The sequence below is a fragment of the Corvus kubaryi genome, unplaced genomic scaffold, assembly GCF_017639235.1.
Source record: "Corvus kubaryi isolate FWS band 111438036 unplaced genomic scaffold, C.kubaryi_AGA036_p1.0 split1-131, whole genome shotgun sequence".
NCBI lineage: Eukaryota > Metazoa > Chordata > Aves > Passeriformes > Corvidae > Corvus > Corvus kubaryi.
Window position 1 is genome coordinate 21417109 of NW_024582073.1, and position 20705 is coordinate 21437813.

The 20705-nt window shown below is 38.9% G+C and overlaps 1 protein-coding gene across 16 annotated transcripts in view; it reads right to left on the bottom strand.

Moving 5' to 3' along the window:
• Window positions 1-797: 797 nt before the first annotated feature.
• ABLIM2 (actin binding LIM protein family member 2) overlaps window positions 798-20705 on the bottom strand; it is a 132606-nt gene continuing 112698 nt past the window's right edge. For 12 of the 16 annotated variants that reach the window (XM_042052909.1, XM_042052905.1, XM_042052907.1 and 9 more), the window contains 5 exons: window positions 18934-18992; window positions 16943-16997; window positions 15565-15629; window positions 15313-15393; window positions 798-2557 (listed from right to left, as the gene is read on the bottom strand). In XM_042052909.1, coding sequence (XP_041908843.1) covers window positions 2444-2557; window positions 15313-15393; window positions 15565-15629; window positions 16943-16997; window positions 18934-18992 — 374 coding nt within the window. In that variant the 3' untranslated portion in view covers window positions 798-2443. The remainder of the gene's footprint in view (window positions 2558-15312; window positions 15394-15564; window positions 15630-16942; window positions 16998-18933; window positions 18993-20705) is intronic. The other 4 variants (XM_042052913.1, XM_042052912.1, XM_042052911.1 and 1 more) reach the window with 1 other exon arrangement.

Below are 20705 nucleotides of genomic sequence, written 5' to 3' on the forward strand. Positions count from 1 at the left end.
AAAACAGTGTAAACGGGTCAAACAGCTCATATGAGCTCACCATCCTTACTTGTCATTAGCCACACATCTGCTGGTGCATAAAACAGTAGAGCAGCACAGAGCTGTTGACTGCCTGTGGTGCTTGGTAATGCACTTTTTCCTTATAGCGTAGGTTGAATCCCACACCAGTACAATAGCTGCTGTGGTTAGAAGATTTTCAAATTATTTATGAAAATCCATACTGAACCTGATCTGCACTGATACATGGATTTCTTTGATCAACCTGCAATTTTTTTAGTCACTGAGAAGATGCCTGGAACCACTATGATGCCCCAGGAATGTGTGGATGAGTAGAGTGGCTGTCACCAACGTAAAACTTCCTCATAATCATTCTCCAACCAACTATTCTCCTGGATTTAGATTTTTGTTGTAGCAATGGACCCTGCTGGTCACATTCAGGATTGGCCCATTTCAGTGGGCTGCCAGTTTTCACAAAAAAATGTAACAAGCTCTTCTGAGGTCAAAGAGCATTATGGATGTGGTCTACATGTGATCAGGAGCTGTCATTTGAAACTGGCTGACTGTTCTCTACCCAGGCTAATGGTTCTGTACATCACCAGTGAAGCAACTTTTGCTTGGTGAGATGTGACATTTGCTTGATGGGATTGTTTAAATCATGACCAACTTTACAGTAACTTGACATTCAGAGATACACTCAATGCTCTCCTCAGTGAGCAGATTTAATGCAAACTATCATGGGAAGACCCTATCCAGAGCAGCAATATGATCTAAAAATTATACACACATTAGCAAAGTCATTCAGTTATGTCTTTGTTTTAATGACTTTTTTTAAACATTTGTATCATCAGACAAAACATTTAGGTCATGAGAAAATATTTATTTCCAACAGCATGGACTTTGAAAGTTAGTTGGAAGAAGGCATGTTCAATGCTATGATTTTTCCCACGCTGGGTCAGTTGAAATAGTGTGTTGTAGTGCATATATTAACCAGTTACCTTAGGGAAATGCGAAAAGACATAGTGAAGTAGGAGGTGAGTACAAACATTCAAGGCAGTAAAAATGCAGAATACTGACACATGGCTGAAAAATGTACTTTTTGTAATGCTCATTTAGTATCACACAAAACTAGCAACTCACTTTAAAACATTCTTTGTCAGCAAACATACCTATGACCATATGAAACCATTAAATTTAATACAGTCTTTCAGCTGGAAGAGATATTAAGGTCTAACACTCATATCAAATGCTTAGATTTTGTTAGCTTTGCCTGTTATTTAAGATAGTTTCAAGGTACTGCACCAGTATCACATAGGTTTGTTTTTTTTCAAATTTACTTGTACAGAAACATGCGAATAGTAATGCATGAAGGTTTTATATATTTGATTATAATTGTCTGTATTATTGATAGAGCACACCAAGCTTTTTTTGTTACATTTTATGCTGAACTGTTCCATTTCCACATCTACCAAATGCCATCACAGTTCTCATGGCTTATTGTGTAAAGCTGGAAAGTTGAGAAAGTAAGAATGTCTTCACTTATGACATATATTAATGAAAATAATTATTTTATAGATAGATATATCTATCTACATAGTAATTAACATTATATGGTATTTTTATCAGCATGAAATGTAAAAAAACCATTCTTCAAACACTCCAAACTAGTAGGAAAACACAGTCAACTGGCACAATACACTCTTAAACCAGTTTTGTATAAGGCTTCAGTTTTCCTGATGAATGGGACTAAATCTTTAAGTAGGTCTGTATACATCTTAGCAATTATAATTGTTTTATGTCACAATATATTCTTAATAAAATAAAAACTCTGGTGTTGTAATTAAAGATAGCTAGTTACCTTCTAGACAAATATGATCTTTTAAAGAGTACGCTGTGTTTAAATATAACAAGTAGAATTAAGGTGCTTCCATATTTCTGCTTTCATTCTTAAAAAGTACCAGAGATAAACAATTGCAATCATTGCTTGTGGATATGCTTTTCTTTGGCTTTTACCACATTTTTAACAGCATGTGATCCCCCGCTGGAAAACTTCTATATGAATTACTTACTTGATTTTGTAAAAATTGCATTATAAAACTTAACGGAACAAAATGTTCAATGCATTTCCTGTGTCACAGCTACACTCTTTTCTCTTCCTTTAAGAATTTCCATTTGCATCAAGCAACAAATGCAAGCAACAATAAATTTAAAGCTAGATTTTTTGCACATTGTAAACTGGGTAGGACCAGGAGTTACTGACAAAACCAGCTGGAAATGCAAAATTAGCAAATTCTCTGTATCCCAACACATTACCATCTAATCTGTCTTGTTTCCCCGACACATACTAACACAATGAAGCTGGACAATGGTTCAACAGCAAGTGCATGTGATAGTTCTGGCAAGACTATTTTTGTTTTGATTAAGCACATATTTTATCCGGGAGGGTTTAGAAAAGCAGGGCCTTTTTCTTCAGGTCATTCCGCTTCCAAAGTGCCAGACGATCAAATTCCTCAATACTCATTTTGAAGACTTCCTGGAACTCTTCAGGGGACAAATGCCTCTTGAAAATGAAAATACAAAAGATATCATTAAGCTTGTCTGTGCACAGGAATATTTCTGCCCTTCCTAAGTTTTAAAACACACCACAAAATAATGCATTAGGGTTTGCATTTAAATTCCAAAACTGTTTCTGGAAAAGACTGCATCAAAACCAAATGAGCTCAGAGTAGCTGGGAAATGAAATTATTGATGGCAGTAGTGACTTTTGAAAAAAAATAGTATTTTCAATATAGTTCCAACTGAGCAGAAGCTATGGTTTTTGGGAAAAAATACGTGTTTATCCAGGGTGCCTGATAACAGAGCACACTGAGACAAATTTAAGTTATTCCAGGACTTTAAAGAGATTGATAACAATGTAACTTTAGAGTTGGATTTGTTTTGCCTTGATCTTTAATGAGAGCAGCGGACACCACACTGGCCCACTAATAGCAACTTTGTAACTAAGGAGAGAGCATACTGCTAAATTCTGAAATCCAAAATGCGCTTATCCATGGGGAGAGACTCTAGTAAGAAGTTCAAGCTGGATAAAGTAGGGGCTTTTTAAATGTCAAGAAATATGCTTCTATTTAATATTTTCATGATTTAATATTTAAAAAAAAGAAAAAAGAGATTGAGAAAAAGGGGAGAAATCCAACATAAAGAATTGGAAGGAAGTAGGATAGCAGTTCCCTAGCAATTACTAGCATCCACACAGAAAAGGTGGAAAAGGTAAATGTCTGAATGAGAAATTAATTTGCAAAATTCATCCAATAATTGTGGACTAATGCTTGCTCAAGTATTTCAGTAGTATCAGTTATGCTTCTCTGTTTCTGATGAGTTAAGCACACACCATCTAAAAGGGACAGATTCAGTGCAATGAAAATTAGAAATTGCAATTTTTAAACATGGACTCCCCTCTTCCACGAAGGTGTCCTTGAAATCTGTGATGACTCCTGCAATCTAACCCTCTGCTCCCCAGCCAAGCTCTTGAAGCTCCTCAGACACATTTCTCCTCCCACGCTCACCCAGGCAGCCCCAGCCTCAGCATCTCAGTGCCTGCTTTAGTACTGCATCCAAAAACCAGGTCCCCAAACGCTGCTAAGCACAAGAAATGCTTGGACACGCTTCATACAGCAGAATCAAACTCTTCACACATTAGACAACTGCGTTATTTCAAGAGAAGGATATCGGCCCTTTTCTTCCATCCCACTGCCTCCTGGTTGCAGGACTTCCCAGGAGGTGAGAAACCTTGGTTCAAAGTCCTCATCACTCGGAGGAGGCTCAGAAACACCATCTACTCTACACTACTCACTCTTAAGACACACTGGCAGGGTAATGTTAAAGGACATACGGTGCTCATGGATGTGAATAATGAACCAGCTACCAGCAAACACTGAGGGTAAGGTGCTGAAGGGAGGGGGGAGCACAGCACACCCAGGGGAAGGGGAGCCACGGGGTCCTTTGGACCCTGTACTGGCAATTCAAATAGGCCAAGGTTGTCTAGCATTTCAAGCAGATCCTTCCATCATCTGGAAGAGTGCTAGCCTCTATTAGCCACAATTGTGGCAGGGAACATGATAACATGTCCTGGCAATCCCATGATGGTTACCTGACCAGGATGAACACAGCCTCATTTGCCCTACCTTACAAAGCTATTTTTTTTTGACAGGTTTGGAAGTAAAATTTTACTTTCCACTTATTAACAATGACTTCATCTTTGTAATGGAATTTACTCAAGAAAACTAAAAAATTGCTTGTAAGAAGTCATTATATATAATTACTTTAAATGTTCATCATGGGTTCTTGTTGTTTCTTAAAAAAGGACAGCCTTGGTTTTTTTCCCTTGAGATTCCACATATTCAGAACAACAGTGACTAAGATCTTGGAACTGAGCCTTCATTTTTCATTTGACAAATGGCAGCAACTCACCATAAGCGCTGCTCATAGCATGGAACAAACACACCATGCATATTTGGCAAAGGAGATCACTTCTCGCATGAAAATGAGCAACATCTGACAATGTATTTTAGAAACAACCTCTCACTGACAGAATTTAATCCTACTGGGCTCAGAAACAAAAAGTAACTTCTCTCAGCATTGGTTTTTTAAGAACATTTACTAGGTAATCCAATGGACAAATGAGAGTAAGTTTAGCTTTAGTAATTTCTCACTGCAAGGACCATGTTTGTAGGTTGTAGGATTGAAAAAGAAGTCTGGATGAACAGTGTATAATATTTTATTTTATTTTACTTTATAGATTGTGGGTAAGACTTGAGCCATCTCCTCACTCAGGAGAAAGCAGTGGCAAACTGTAGTTCATACTCGAACTAAGAAGAAAATGAGAAAGCCTATGCCCTGGCAGGTAAATTTACCTTGCCAATCTTCTAAAACCATAGAAAATTACATAAAACTTTAAAAGGACTATGTTTTCACCATTTCTTTTTTCCTGAGGTAATTTGCACCATGTATTATGAGAAACTGCTGTGGTCTCATCAGATCTGTTCCGGTATTGAAGGTCAATGGAGGAAAGCTCGATGAGCCCTACATCATCCCTTTTCTCCAGGATGCCAAACATTTGCTACATCTTCACCTCCTAATGAAGCTTGCCACCCATCTCAGTACAAGATGTGCAATTCGCCCTTCCCTTTCCAATTTTGCACTTTGCCATTTATCCTTCTGCTTTGCCCTCAGGCTTAGTGAGCTTTTGCTCCACATGCAGCTAGCCATGAATGAATTACTTGTGCACTGTGTCCAGATGACACCACCTTCATTCTTTGCATATATTAATTTTTTAATTCTTATACCGAAGTTTTGTTTTATAACAGCACCACTTTTTTTTTTCCTCCTCACAGAAGGTCACATTTGGTGCTGCCTGGTCCAAAAGCAGTAAACAGTTTCTAGCCCAGGGATAAAGTGACTGAGATGGTTAAAGCACAAGTTCACTTATTTCTACATCCATTCCATTAGAGAGTTTCTTTGCTTTTAATTTTCTTTCACATATGCCCTCCTCTCAAGGACTAACAAACTGACTGCAATATTAGCAGTTTCTTACTCCATCAATGCATTATCCACATGCAAAATAATTCTGATAGAAGGAAACATTTTCCCTTTGTTCTGAACTCTCTCTGAGAATACCAGTGTGTGCCCAGTGTAACATGTTTTCCCTGCTTTCACCATGGGCTCTAGATTTGGGACTGACCCTAGAAGCAGCAATGACTTAAGTTTTGTCTTCAAATTTTAGACTAAAACCTTGATCCCAGAAAGATGTCATCAAACTGGCAAAGCTTCAGATAAAAGCAATGGAAGTAATCATGGGTTGCAATTTGATTTATGAGGAAAGACTAAAAGGCCTAAGTATGCCTAAGCTCAGCCAAATGATAACTAAGGTAAAACATGGTAAATGTCTACAAGTATTTGAAGGGTCTAAACACCAGGGGAATACACCAGTGTGAGAAGTTTATGTTCACACTTTTCTATGTATACGTGATGCTAAATTTTGTCTGCACTACTGTTGGGACTTTCCTAATAGCTTTCCTCAAAGATTTAAAACCTAGAGCTCTTCCCAAACCTAAAGGTAAAAACGTATCAGTAAGATAAAAATGTACCAGTAAGAAATCTTGGACTGATTTATCTTTCTTCTCAGCTATTGGAGTATTAATTAATCTTAACTGAAGCATTACCTTCTCTCATTAGTCAAACAAAAGAAGGGAAATTGAAAACTATGAGCAGGGAATATGACAGATACTCATCTTGAGGTATGAGAGAATAGGTGTGAAGCTATGCTTTACAAGGCCAAGAACATGATTTCCTTTTTTTTCAGTAATGCATCAGCTTAAAATATCCAGCTATGTTAATAATGCATCACTGAGCCATTAAAGGAAGGAATGGCCAAACTTATTAGTAAAAGCAACATTCATTCCTTTTTTTACTAGAGTTGGCCTTGTTTACATAGGAAGTCTGGGTGTTTTACAGTGTGCTAGTAAGTGATTCCTAACTCCCTCTGTGACAGTTTGGCCACACTCAGGCAGCTTAACTCAATCTCCTTCTCTGCTCTGCATCAACAGCAAGGCTGGGCACATTGCAGATGCTGAGGAAAGTAGAGAGGACCTATCAAGGTCCTGTTCTGCTCACACTCTGAACTGACTGTATGTAAGTGAGGTCATTTTGGAAGCTACATAATGATGTTAACATGATGCTACCTGAAAACCTTGCTAGAAGATAAGGGGAACAGTTTAAAGATGATTCTTCACTAAAAAAGACTGCAATACTGGAACTCACAGGATCAGAATATCAGCATTTGTGACATAGTTAAGTGTGATATTGCTACAATAGAAAGGACTATGGCATCATGTTTTTTTGATGGAATTGTATTAATCTGAGGCAAGGGCGAGCTAACCCTCTCTACTGCATTGCAACCACTAGAACAGAAAATCCTCATCCTCTATGAAACATGAACATGAAAATGAGCAGTACAGACACATCCTCATATTTTACTCTCTCAGAACAAAAGTAATTAATTGCACATTCAAATACTTGCTCCGCGGTGTTATCTCAGAAAGAAGTGGTGCTTCTCACGATAAATTAATGAGGCTCGTCTCCATTTCTGTGGTCTGCTAAAAAGCCAGTAATAATTCTAAATAGAGTTATAATCTTTAATTCAATGAGATTTCTTTTCCCCAAGAAGAATTGAGTTTTTAATGAAATTCAGAGATGCTCACAACTAATACACAGTGTCTAGGTTTCACCCCAGCTGGCAATCAAGCCCCACACAGCCATTCATTCACTCCCCCACCAGTGGGATCAGGGAGAGAATCAGGAGGGTGAAAGCTGGAAACTCATGGGTTGAGATAAAGACAGTTTAATAGGGAGAGCAAAAGCCACGCACACAAGCAAAGCAAAACAAAGAGTTAATTCACTGCTTCCCATGGGCAGGCAGGTGTTCAGCCATCTCCTGGAGAGCAGGGCCCATCACGTATAACAGTGACTTGGGAAGACAAACATCATCATTCCAAATGTCCGCCCCCCCTTCCTCTTTTTTCCCCCACTTTGTGTAGTGAGCATGATGTCACATGGTCTGGAATATTCCTTTGGTCACTTTGGGTCACCTGTCCTGGCTGTGTCTCCTCCCAACTTCCCATGCACCCCCCACTTCCTTGTCAGAGAGGCCATACCAAAAGCAGAAGAGACCCTGGCTCTGTGTAAGCCCTGCTCAGCAATAATAGAAACATCTCTATATTATCAGCACAAATTCAAAACACAGCCCCATACCAGCCACTGTGAAGAAAATTACCCCAGCCAAAACCAACACATTAAGGAACATGACATTAGTATGAATAAGTCACAGGAAGAGAAAATTACAATTCACCTGCAGCACATGGTGACCAGGGGGAGCTTCACAAGCATCTCTATTCTGTGTCAGTAATTGGATGGGAGTTCTCATGTGAAAACCTGCTGATGTAGGAAGCTCAGAGGATATCCTACCTCCTCATGAGTCAGTATTGAACCAATGAAAGAACTCAGTGGATGGCAGGAGGTGATGGGTTGAAGACTAGAAAAATCAAGGTCCTAATTCCTACAGCAATTTAAAACCTCAGGTTTGTTTCTCTTTTGCTTTTTTTTTGCTATATTCATGGGAAATGACAGCTGAGCACTACACTGCCTTTGCCTGAATCTGTAGTGAATCTTTCAGCCGGTCTCTGTCTGAGGCACTTCTGAGCACTCTGTTTTAGAGAGTGTAATTTTAAGTAGTTGTCTACTTCAATTCATTTTTATTCAACGTCCTTGCAACACTTCCAACTTCTGATTCACAAAATCCAGAAATAAATGCTACAGGATCTTCTCCAGAGATTTCAACATGAGAAATACTCAGACTAAACTGGGATTTATTGGGAAAGGTTTATTCACAGGTAAGTGAGCATCCATGTAAATAACCAAGTCTTAGCTCTTCAAGTTGGTGCAGAAGCTTTGCTGCTGAGACAAAATCTTTTCCTATGGTAATATTCAGGATTGTAGAAGTATCTCAACATTTAGATAATAATAGCTTCCTCCCCTCTCCAGTTTTTCTCTTCCTCACTGCCCTTCCACTCCCTTCTCTCATGCTTCTGAAGGTTAGTCCAAATAAGACTCTCAGATGCCCAGTCAAATTTACTGGAAAATGTTCTCGTTTTTCTATTGAATTTTGAATCCTCATTTTGCTTTCACAAGGTTTGCACTCTTCACCCCTCTTTCTGTTGCACTGCTGGGGCTCAGCAGGCTTTTCAGATGTTTCTTCTAAGCCTGCTGCATGGCTAATTACAAAGCTGTAATTAGCCATGTGCCACATTCCCAAGGAAGTATTGAATGTTATGCTCATCTACGGCCTAATAAAGCTTCATGCTCAATAAATATTTGAAACTATTAAGTAATTATGTGATTGGTGAGCAAAAGTTAAGAAACAGCATGAATTGCCACCTAATAAACTTCAAAAAGTATCAAAAGATCACTAGGGCAGCTCTGTTGATCAGAGGATAAGGCAGCGGGCACCTGCAGTTACCCTAGATGAGGGCAATTAGTCACAACACAAATAGAGCCCTTATGCAGTCAAGCCTTGCAGGAGCTGAAGATCTCCCTCCACACAGCAATGCAGGTCCCCAGAAAGGTTCCCAGGGAAAGCAGTGTAATAGAAGCAGTGAGGAAAGGAGTCTGAGACCCTTCCCCATGCCCATATCACCCCAAGCACCTCTTCAAGGCTCCTGGATCTGTGGATGTTCTCATTTAGTATTTCAGGGTACCATGAAGTCTCACAGAGAAGCTGCATTCCACTCAGCACTACCACTTCCAATCTAACCTCTTGGGAACTATCACAAGGCAGACAGAAAGTATCCTGTAGGAGCATTGTATAGTCAGTATTTTTCCCAGCTGAGTCATCCATAAACATACAAAGAGCTGAAAAGATGTAAGTATTTCTCTCAGGTATATGAATATATTATCTAAATAGCATATACATAGAACATTTCTGATGATAATCTATGCCACCATCCTGTCATTCAATCAAATGAGCTTTTTCATTACTGACATTGACATAAGTCATTGCCTCCAGCTGACGGCTGATAAAAAATTCTGTATAATTAAGAAAATAATTCATAAATAAAACCAAGCCTTGGAATCCATAATAAATTATGAAAATATAAAGAAGATAACGAGTTTCAAAAATTTCATTTGATTTAGGCAAAAAATACTTTATTCTTAAAGCAGATTTTCCAGTTTCCTTTAGGTTGGATTTTAGTGAATGTGTAATATGAATGTTCCACCTCTAATCTCTGTGCACTCCTACAGTGTTTCCACTCACACAGAAATTACTTTTCACATCATATCACATCAATTCTAATGTGTATTTTCATTTTATAATGGCTCCTTTTGTGAAGACTTTGAAATCTGATATAAACATGCATCACTGATCACAACACAAGCACATGCCTAGAATAACAAACAACACACATATATTTTTCAAGCTAAACACTGTGAAACAGTTCTACTGAAGTCAGTGACCCACACTTTTTCACCCCAAATGATGAGCTTTATTGTGAAGTGAGCCCATAACCTCACACCTGGCCCCAAACTACAAACTGTAAAACACACAGCATTCCAGTTTTGCTCTCGTTTTCCCCATCTGAGCTTCAAAGGAGGTGGGACACACAATGTTACTTGTACGAATGACATCCAGGAGCTTGGGCTCTTAAAAATTAAGGCTCAGTTACTGGAAACAAGTCCTAAAATGGTTGAAGCCCAAATGGCTGGAACCCAGGGTGATTGTTGAATGAAAACTAGTGGAAAAAATGTTATCCCTGAAGCAAATCCAGACAAGCAGTTCCAGGAGGAAAAGCATGTTTGACTTAATGTGAGTGCTCTGTTCAAATAAAACTACACCCATGTTTAAATCTCTCATTTCTGTTTACAAGAGAACAAAGTGGCAAATGAAAGTTTGCTACTTGACATTCCAGAGTACTTTCTCTGTAGCAATTGTCTCAGTGTATCCTTGTTAAACAACTATGAACAGGCTCAAACAAAAAGTGGAATAATTTACTTTCTACTGCATTTGATAGGCATGAATGGATAATGCTTTTAAGCCTTGAATTCAAAAGAAACAGCTAAAAAACCTAAGATACATTAAGATAAGGAAATCAAATGAAAACACTAAAAGATGGCTTCCAAAGGGAAGATTTTAACAATATTGTCTTTCAAAACTACCAGCTTGTGACCACAAAAGAAATCTTATACTCTGTGATAAAAGCAACTGCAGGAGGAAAAAAAATATAAATCTATGCAGTTGGGCATGAACTATCAATGTGCAAACACTGAACCACACTGTTGTGACTGAAAAACAGGCAAACAATATCCAATCTAAGAGGAAAGTATCAAATGTGTGCTTTTAGGAGTCCAAGGCTCAAATGATAAAGGTATTCAAGTACTTAAAAGAGGTATCAAAATTTTCAAAAGTGTCTGTAAGCTCAACTTCCTTTGAAAACCAGCAGGTAAGGAATGTACCAATGTGTACCATCCAAAGGTGAAGTCTTAGTCCTGAAAACTCAGGATTCACGTTATCCAAGATGGGGAAGTTTGGTCCAGGACACTTATATTTTAACACTTGCATTAGAAAAAAAAAAAAAAATTGTTAACAAGTTCTGACATAGACCAAATTGTATTTTCTCAAATGCTATTGCAGCAAGTTCACCAAACAATCATGTTTTGTAATTATACTATGTCTTCACAGAATATACCAATCTAAGCAAATTAGGGACTTACAGAGGTCTTCAAAGCAAGGCCAACTTTAAAATCAGACCATGTTCCTCAAGGCCATGTCCAGCTGTGTTTTGCATGCCTTCAGAGGTACCACAGCCTCTTGGGCAACCTGTTCAGTGCACTATCCCTTCCAGCGAGGAACTTTCCCCTTGTATCCTATTGTAATTTATTTTCCTGCAACTTGTGACTGTTGCCTCCGGGCTTTCCAGTGCCTGCTTCTGGGAAGGGTATGTTTTGCCCTATAACCCCTTTACTACAAAGGTGAGCTGCTGATTCATGTTCAGTGTGTTTTCCATCGGCATCTTCAGGTACTTTTCTGCAGAGCTGCTCCCCCCATCTTGTCCTGACAAACAATGTTATTCGGTCACAAGTGCAAGAACGTGGATTTATCTTCACTGAACTTCTTGAAGTCTCTGTCAACCATCCCTACAGCCTGAACAGAGGCTCTGCTCACCTAAGCATCAACTGCTGCTCCCTCAAGTTCGTGTCATCTGCAGACACAGTGAGGGTGCAACTCCTCTTCACCCAAGCTGTATAATCCATCCCTGTGCTACTGCTTTGTTGTTCTGCAACATTATCTGAATGAACTTGTTCTTTACCATTTCCTGTTGGAATAGCTCACGGGAATGCTGCTCTGTTCACCTAACGTTACAATAAACAGCACTGCAGTAGAGAGAAACTTCTAAAAAATTACTTGGCCAAATCCTTATCTCCTGTAAATTCCTTGCATTTCTAATCAGCTTATACAAAAGTGAGATCCAGGCTATTTACTCAAAAACAAAAGTGCCAGCAAAGTATTTAAAAATCAGCAAGCTGCTCATTATAACCAGTTCTCAGCGCTGCATTAGTTCACTGTTGGCATAAACATCTCCTTGGAAGAGCACAAGGAACTGGGTACTTCTGTCTCACTGCTGAGTTAAGACAAGCAAACAAAAACATGCTGAGTGTTTTTATGCTTAGATACATCCACTTTTGAGGAAAGAATGACTATTATTTGAATGCATTTATTACCAGTTGAGCCTTCCTAATCTCTAGATACCTCTTGGGTTTAGAAAAATATGCATTTTTGCAAGAAAATATTTTTTATAATCCTTAAAATAAATTTCTTGCACAACAGTGTAATCTAAAAAATACTCATAAGGGGAGCAAAGTTAGGAAAACACTACCACCCATTAAACCCCCACCCTCCTGTGGTCCTTGAACATTAGTCAAAGTTTCATTGTAGCCTCCCTTAATCTGACCCCAGGAGCTAATACCATTGACTTGAGTTCACTTTTCATGATAGGAACACTCACTATAGGAGACTTTCTTTGGAGGAGTGAATCATAGACAAACGATAGTGCCCCTTCCATGACATCTATGATGGATCATTCAAAGTTCACAATGAACTGTTTCACAAAGAGGAGGCTGCTTCAAGTCAACTTGTGAGATGGCTGTTAAATAAATCTACCTCATGAAAAGTTAGTTAACCTTATTGCTCCTAAGTAGACCAGGAAATCAGAAACATCACGTGTGAAATATTCTGCTGATACCAGACACAGTAAGACTGTTCTCAGGTTTGATAGCTGATATGAAGCTATCAAACAGAAGCCCTTGGTCTCCTTTCACTGACACCACCTGTCCACACAACTAATCAGAATAAAACTGGTGTATTAGAACATGGATTTTTTCTTAGAAGATTTTCCTAGGTATATCTCTATCATAACTGTATAACTCTACAGTTTGCATAACACATGGACTTAGCACTGCTATGTCCATCAGCATTTCTGTAGGCAAAATCCAGCCCTTTCACAAGTGACATTGGCTGTGCAGGATGAAAACAGAACATCAGCCGGCAACCAATTCAGATTTGAAAGAGAACTTGACTCTTAGAGATCCCAAGCATTGAATCACACCCTCTAGGGGGTGTGAAAGGGACCTCAAGAAAGGGTGAAATATTACCTTAGCACCTGCTTTCAGTATTCCTAGTGCTGTCCTCAAAAGTGTGAAGATACCAAGATAAGTGGGCCCTCTACTAACAGACAGTGTGTGTCTGTATCCACATTTTTAAGCCTGGTCTGCTTCTGTGCAAACCTATAAACCCACATAGTCCTGGGCTCTCTGGGTCCTGGGTCTTGCCCAAGCCTGAAATCTGCTGAATGCACAAGTCAATAATTAAGTTACTATCTTCTTCTTCTTCTGCCACAAGAGGAAGTAATGATAAGCTGCTTTTATATGCAAATCTACTTATTTCCAGCAATTCTGTAACACAGAAGAAAGGGTCAGGAAAGAGGGGAAGAGGCTGGCAGGGAAAGCAATGGATTGTGCCTGTCACTCAACTCTGCATATGGTTTGAATGTGTAGATGAGCAACTGCCTCTGTTTTTCCAGTAGTTACAGTGCTATTAAAACTCTGCTAATTTAATTGTTTTAAAAGCTACCAATCCCTATTAAATGTAAGACAGTCTACAAAGGAGTTCTTCCTGCAGACACACATGTTTAGCATAGGGCAGCAATCAGCAGGATTGGTCTGGTCCCCTCACTGCTTTTCTGGTGCAGGTTTGAAGCAGATCTTGTTTATTGTTCTTTTTTGCAAACCTCTGTGAGATCTTTGAAGTAGCTGGGCTCCTTGAGCCAACAGCCCTGTGCTGCACCTGGTGTGAGGCAGACTGAGCAACTCCAAAGCTAAACAAACAGCAATCCCAGCTGAGGACAGTGTATGAGTTACAGATAATGGCAGCCAGGGCAGGCATGATCCATCCAAAGCAAACTATATGTTGTCTTAAAAAAGCAATTTAGAGCTGCATTTGCTCTTCAGACCAGTCTGATGTGTTTAAACAAAGACTCTATTCTTTAACACACACATACACGTGTGTAGGTATATGTATGAAAGAACCCTTTACAGGATATGTCCAGATGAGCATCCCTCCAACTCCCTGCTCCTTCTTCCCGAGTCATCATGCTTTTTACTATTGCTATCATGCCTCGCTATAAACCACGCTTAAAGCAGCACACAACTGTGGCTCCCTTTTCCTTACAATCAAATCAACACCACTTGTTGGGTAATCAAGAGACAAGCACATGTAAGTATTCAAGAACACAACACCAATTTGAAAACGTACTATATGTATGAAAATCTGGTAAACTAATTGTTTTTAAAAACTGATCTTTAACAAGGAACTTTCTGCTTCTTCAAAGTTTTTCTTCTTTTTTTACTTTAAAAATAATTTTTCTTCTTCTCTTGTCATATTACCAAGTTCAAAATACCGTTAATTTACTAAAATATGAATCTCCCCAAAAGTCCAATATTTTTATCACATATTTTTTACTGAGGTATCTCTTCTTAATAGTAGTTCACAGAAAGATACATTAGTTTAGGTGAGTCTTTATTCAGTCCTGTTATTGACTGTTATTTATTCAGTCCTGTTATTTGACTAGCTCAGTCAAAAAAATCAACCTCAGGAATTTTGCTTGAACATCAACTTCAGGATTTGACCTTTGGAAACTAAGCTTTCTGTTATGATAAATTATATCTGCATTTCTCTATCTTAAGTGAGACGTGGCTGCTACAGCAAAGCTGTAGTACGTGACCACAGATCACACAGCCAAAGGAAAGGCTGAATAAGACAACGGACCAAACACAGGTCCATGTATTTTCAGGATAAACTGAGCCTTTTTGTAATATTGAGGTTATTCTATGAGGTTGTTTTTTATAGGAACCAAAAATAAAACAAATTCCAAGTTTCAACACTCCCCACCCAAACTCCCAATAGCATGTAAAATCATCCAAAAGTCATGGGTTTCATTGGTATCTTTGTAAAATATCATTTGGTAAGACATTTGCCAGGTTCTAAGCAATTTTTTAATTAAATTGCCTACATACTAATTTTTTTGAAATAAAATATAATGCGTAATGTTATTTCTCTCTTCTTTGTTGCTATTACTGAGGCACAGGAATATGCAGCATAGCAAGCAAACAGCTGAAATGCTTGCAAAACTGTCAGTCAAATATCATTCCTACCTCCAGCCTGGTCCTGTCCACATCCTTAGGCAATTTCACACGAACTCGGTTTGTTACAATAAGAGTTTCATAAGGATAAATCTGTTAAAAAGACAAGAACATATGAACTCCAGCTGAATCCAGTTCTGAGGCATGGAAATGGTGGTGTGGGGAACTTACTAAGAAATGGTACATACTTGCATCCTGATTTGACAAATATTTCACTGGGACAAAAATTAACAAAATAAAATAAAAGAAAGGAACCCATGTAACCTTGCTAGGAAGTGCTGAATCTGATTGTTCTTCCAGTGTTGGAAAAGCCCTTCTTACCTTGTATTCTGCAAAAGAATGAGAACAGGTTCAGTTTAGAATTTATAGCCTTCTTTTGGTGTCACCACAATGAACATTTAGGTACATCACAAATGTGCTATGCTACTACATTTCTCTCTTCTCAGTAGTTGTTGGATAACTGCATGCATAATAAGAATATGACCCCCGTGCCCTGAATGCCTATAACACTGTCTATTACCAAATCAATAGTCCTTGAAATCAAAGGCTTATTACAGAAAATCCATCTTGATGCCACTGGGTTACACGGTGAGCATGTCTGGTAAAATTGGGTATTTCTTTTTACAGGAGGCTTTTGTGCAGAGTTAAGTCAGTCTGTCATCCAAAAGTCCTGCCCTTATTGTTCTTTACTGAAAATAGTTAAAATAAATGGATTATTAAAGGCATGTCAGTTTGGGAACACATATGAAAACCACTGAGATAATACGATATTACAAGATGCCAACACCCTGCACTTGGGCTGACTGCAGTGGGAATAACAATAGGGAAGAAAAGATGATTTGGGGGTGTGGCAACAATGATTCCTGGATCTACAGTAGCACAAGGGAATCTAGTTAGGTCAGTGTATGACTATATATGATATGACTACCACAATGTTATCTATTCACAACGGTGATTAAATGCGACCAGGACAGCCAAAATGCTTTCACAGACCTTTTTATGGTCTGAAATGAAATCAGAGATTAAGTCTGCTTTTCAAAACATGTACTTTAACCTATTCAAACATGAGACAAAGATTTTTATCAACACAGAGTCATGAAGTGAAGCATTAGAGTAAGATTTTTAAAATGAGTTAAAGTGTCTTGGAAATAAAATTTTTCAGCTCCCTTGAAAATTCCAACCCAAGTTCCATATTAAGTGCATAGTCCACTGCAATAAAAGAAAATAATGCAAATAAATTCTACTTTTTGAGCTCTGCACATTTTAACCACACTGTAGCACAAATAAGAAGCACAGTGGATTTTTTCCAATTAGACTCGAAGGAGTGATTATCTTAAATTTCCTCCTGTCTTTGACAGGAGACCAACACCACAAGGCAATGCTGCCACATATCGAGGACCCTGATATTGACTCAGCCTGGCTGCACCACCTTATGATGCAAGACTTCTGTCAGGCCTTTACATTGGGCTAAGTAAAAAGAAGATTCTCTGTGATAAACATGATACTGAGCTGTGTCTCTGACTAGTCATTATTCTGTGAACTACAGGAAGAGCTCAGAATAGCAGCCTTTGTGGCAATACGTTAACGAACATCCTCAAAGGGAGAAAACACAAAGGGGAGTGGAAATGATATTGCAATGTACCTTTCATCCCCCAGCTCGCCTCCTGGTCCGTTTCATATTGGCCCATAGTTTCAGGCTGACAGAGAAAGAGAGAAGCAATGTAGCAGCAAAATACACCAAAAAACCACTCTGAACATTGTTGAGAGGAAAAAGAAAGCCAGCTGGTACCATAGAACCGAAATACAGATCCTTGCATGAGAGAAAGAGAAATAAGTCTCATTCAAATTTGACCTAATTGCTCAAGTAAGCAAAGTAACACAGAAACTGTCACTTTTCTGTGGTGTAGATGTGTTACTTCCATCATCACAAATCACTTCTGCTGCACTGTAATTTTTTTCCTTCTGCTTTCTGCTTCACACTGCTGATGCCGCTGACCAGGGAGAACTGTATATGTGCCGTATATGTGCTTTGTTTGAACCACTGTCCTCTTCCTTTCTGGAAAATGCTAAGATGAAAATCAGTACAGGAACCAGAAAAGCACTATCATATGATCTTTTTTTTCCAGGTTTCATTTTTGCCTGATGGGGTATCAATGGTGTGCACAGCTATGCCCACAATAACCCACAAGGCTCCTTGCTGTTTGCTTTTGGGGCTTCTTTATGCAGCACTAGGATGATTAAAAATAACAAACCACAAAAGCTGGCATGAACCTACAATCCAAACAGAGGACATCCATTCTGTGAGGAATTTTGGCCTCAAGGATTTGACCATGAGCAACCTTTTCAACTCTTACACAGGTTCCGTACTCTTTATGTGGGACAGATGCTGCCATCTGCCGCTTTCCCATCACATTGCAAGGCTTCCTGAGTGCTTTGGCCTCATCTCTGGGAAGCCTCGCGATGGCCAGTGCAGTGCCTGGGCACAAGTCAGTTTCCCTTGCTTGCTTCAGGTTACTGGCAACACCTATTCTGAAAAGTCAGAAAAAACCCTCCTGACTCATAGGTGGGATTAGGTTTATGTGGACCCTTTCAAATTCCTAAATATTATTCGATCAAGCAACCAGGTATTGAGGCAACACAGGCATAATTATTCCTGTAGTAGTAACTCAAAGGGATGGACATTTCAGCAGCTACTGAAAAATCCATTTAGCTACCCCTTGATAATTTCTTTCTTGTAGCTCCTTCCAATGAATCTCAGTTTGACTCTTATCACTGGGGAAGTTTAATCCTCCTCATGTGCTTTTGCCAGTTTCACATCTTCTTTTGGAGAAAGAAGGAAATTTGAACGAGGTCCTCTCCAGGCAGTTTGGACACAAGTCAATCTTCAAAATGTAGGTGCACATGCATCTATGTTTTGACAGCCCATTACTATAAACCATAATGGTTTTTCACCTAATAATACAAGCCATGAACGGAGAACTCCTAATGTTAGATGCCAGAGAGAAAGAGAGGCCCCATTGTCAAAGCCGCCTTTTTAATAAAGACTAATAAAAGTTGCAAAAAACGATTAAAAAAAGAATTCATAGTCTGTTCTCATCATAATTTTGTCAGGCATTTTTCTTTCTAGATTGCTGCTTGTCATTCCATCTGCATTGTTCCCTCCCTGCCTTAAAAGTGCAATGACTGTGTGTGAATACACACGCCACACACGGACACACATCCATACTAGAAAAAACAGAACAGATGGTTCAAGGAATGCAATGGATATGGGCTGTTCCACATTTGCTCTGAGATCATTACTTGCCTAATTATAGGCCTGACTGTATCCATCATTAATTCAAGCTATTCTATGATTAATATGTGCAGCCTGTACATTTTAGATCTTAATTTGTTTTGGGAGGAGAATCAAGATTCCCAATGCTCATGATGCACAGAATTAAAAGGCGAAGCCTCAGTCAGTCTTACTCTTTCAGAGAGACAAACTGTAACCCACATAGGGAATGAATCTGTCAGACAGGGCTGGCATCCAAAACACCTTTGAAGTGTCATTACTGTGTAGATTTTCAGCTAGTTACTGAGCTGTCTATTTATGAGACCTTATTTCCTGAAGAATGTATTTAAATGTCTACCTACCTGATGTAAGCCATTCTTTCCATAGCCAGGTAGAGAAGCAGACTTAGAATATGGAAATCCTGTAAAAGACATAAGATATAGCTAAATTTTTTGCAAATCTTTTACAGCCTATTAAAACAGGGAATCCAAGAAAACATCCAGAAAAAGCAATTACAATCAACATGGATATTCTATCAATGAGATGAAATATAACTGAGTGATGCTCATCTTTTCTCAATATTTCATGCACGTGAACATGTGTAACAATGTCTAGGAACAGCAGCATGCCAGTGGCAGGATGTGGAGGGAGTTGTGGGGCTCATGTCATGGAAGCCTCGTGCACCTGTGTGATGCAAAGCTTGTGATTTGAGAGCTTGTGAAATCTCTGCCCTCCAACTTGGTGTTAAATCATGACTTGAAATTGGGATTAAAGGTATCATCATTTTATATCACCACTTCTGAATATGCTGTATGTGGTCTGGGTTTTGGTTTTGTGTCTTAAAAAACATGAGTTGATACCCTATTTAAAAAAATAAGTTTTTTTCTTTTTTCTGTAAAACTTCTCTTGGCAAAAAGCAAAAATGAAGATATAGCAACAGATAAAATAAATCAGTGAGTGTATACACACCCAACTGAAAGAAAGTTTTAAGATGGATAAAATTGGCAAAGTGGTGTTACCATGAATAAATGATGTAACACAGTGATGTGGTCATTATGAGACAACTGAAACTCCTTACTTTGAGTATTAAGACACTAACAAGAAAGTTTAAAAGTTAAATAGTAGAAGAACAAACACATGTGTAATAAAAATTCCTGATTCCAGTATAGGAAATTATGTAAAACTGATGCAAAGTGTTACAGAAGTCAGACAGCTCAAAGAACTGAATGTACAACACTTCGTTCTGTCAAAATTGTTAGAAGCTGTGTCCAAAGAGGAATGCAGGAAGGGAAACCAGACCCCACTGGATTAATAAATACCCTAAGGAGATTATTAGAAATAAGCATACAGAAAGAAAAAACAAAAGATGGATCAGCAGAGAGCTCACAGTGTGCTGAGATAAAGTGAAAACTGCCAGAAGTCAAGCTGAGTTAAACACTGAAAATTATATTAAAACAAACAGCAGAAGTTTCTCCAGCTATCCAAATAAAAAGAGAACAAGGAAAGAAGAAATGGGATCACTGTTGCACTATGTCAGCACTCAGCAAAGGTGGAAGATAACCCAGGTAGGGCTCGAGCACTGAAGAAGTATTTCATCCATGGAACAGAAAGTGGAGTAGAGCAAGGATGAAAAGCTAATGGAATAAGGGTAGGCCAGTGAATCACAGTCATGATAGAAAAAAATTCAAAGCACTTAATGTACTTAAACAGGGAGCAATAAGCTCACATTGAATTGCAAGCCAAATACCTCTTACCATTAGATAAGGGCAACTACAGTTTTATATTTAAGAGGGGAAAAAATAATGAAACAAAAAACCTATAATTGCCTGTTATGTGAACGATAGTACCACCAGAGAGCACAGAGTATAATACCTGTGTGACAGACTGCAACACAGCTCTCATGTCTGCTCCTGCCTGGAAAAAGTGCTGTTGGACATCACTGTGGAGTTAAATCTCTCGGCCTTTTGGCTGCAGAGAAGATGGGTGAGCGAGGTTTGTTCTATCGCTAAATAATACCCAGCCCGCGAGGAACCATGCCCCGAGGTAAAGACGCCTCTGCAGCATAGCCCAGCCCAGCCCGTGCGGCACCGGCGACACCGTGTGGCCGCCGGGCAGAACCGGAGCGAACTGAGCC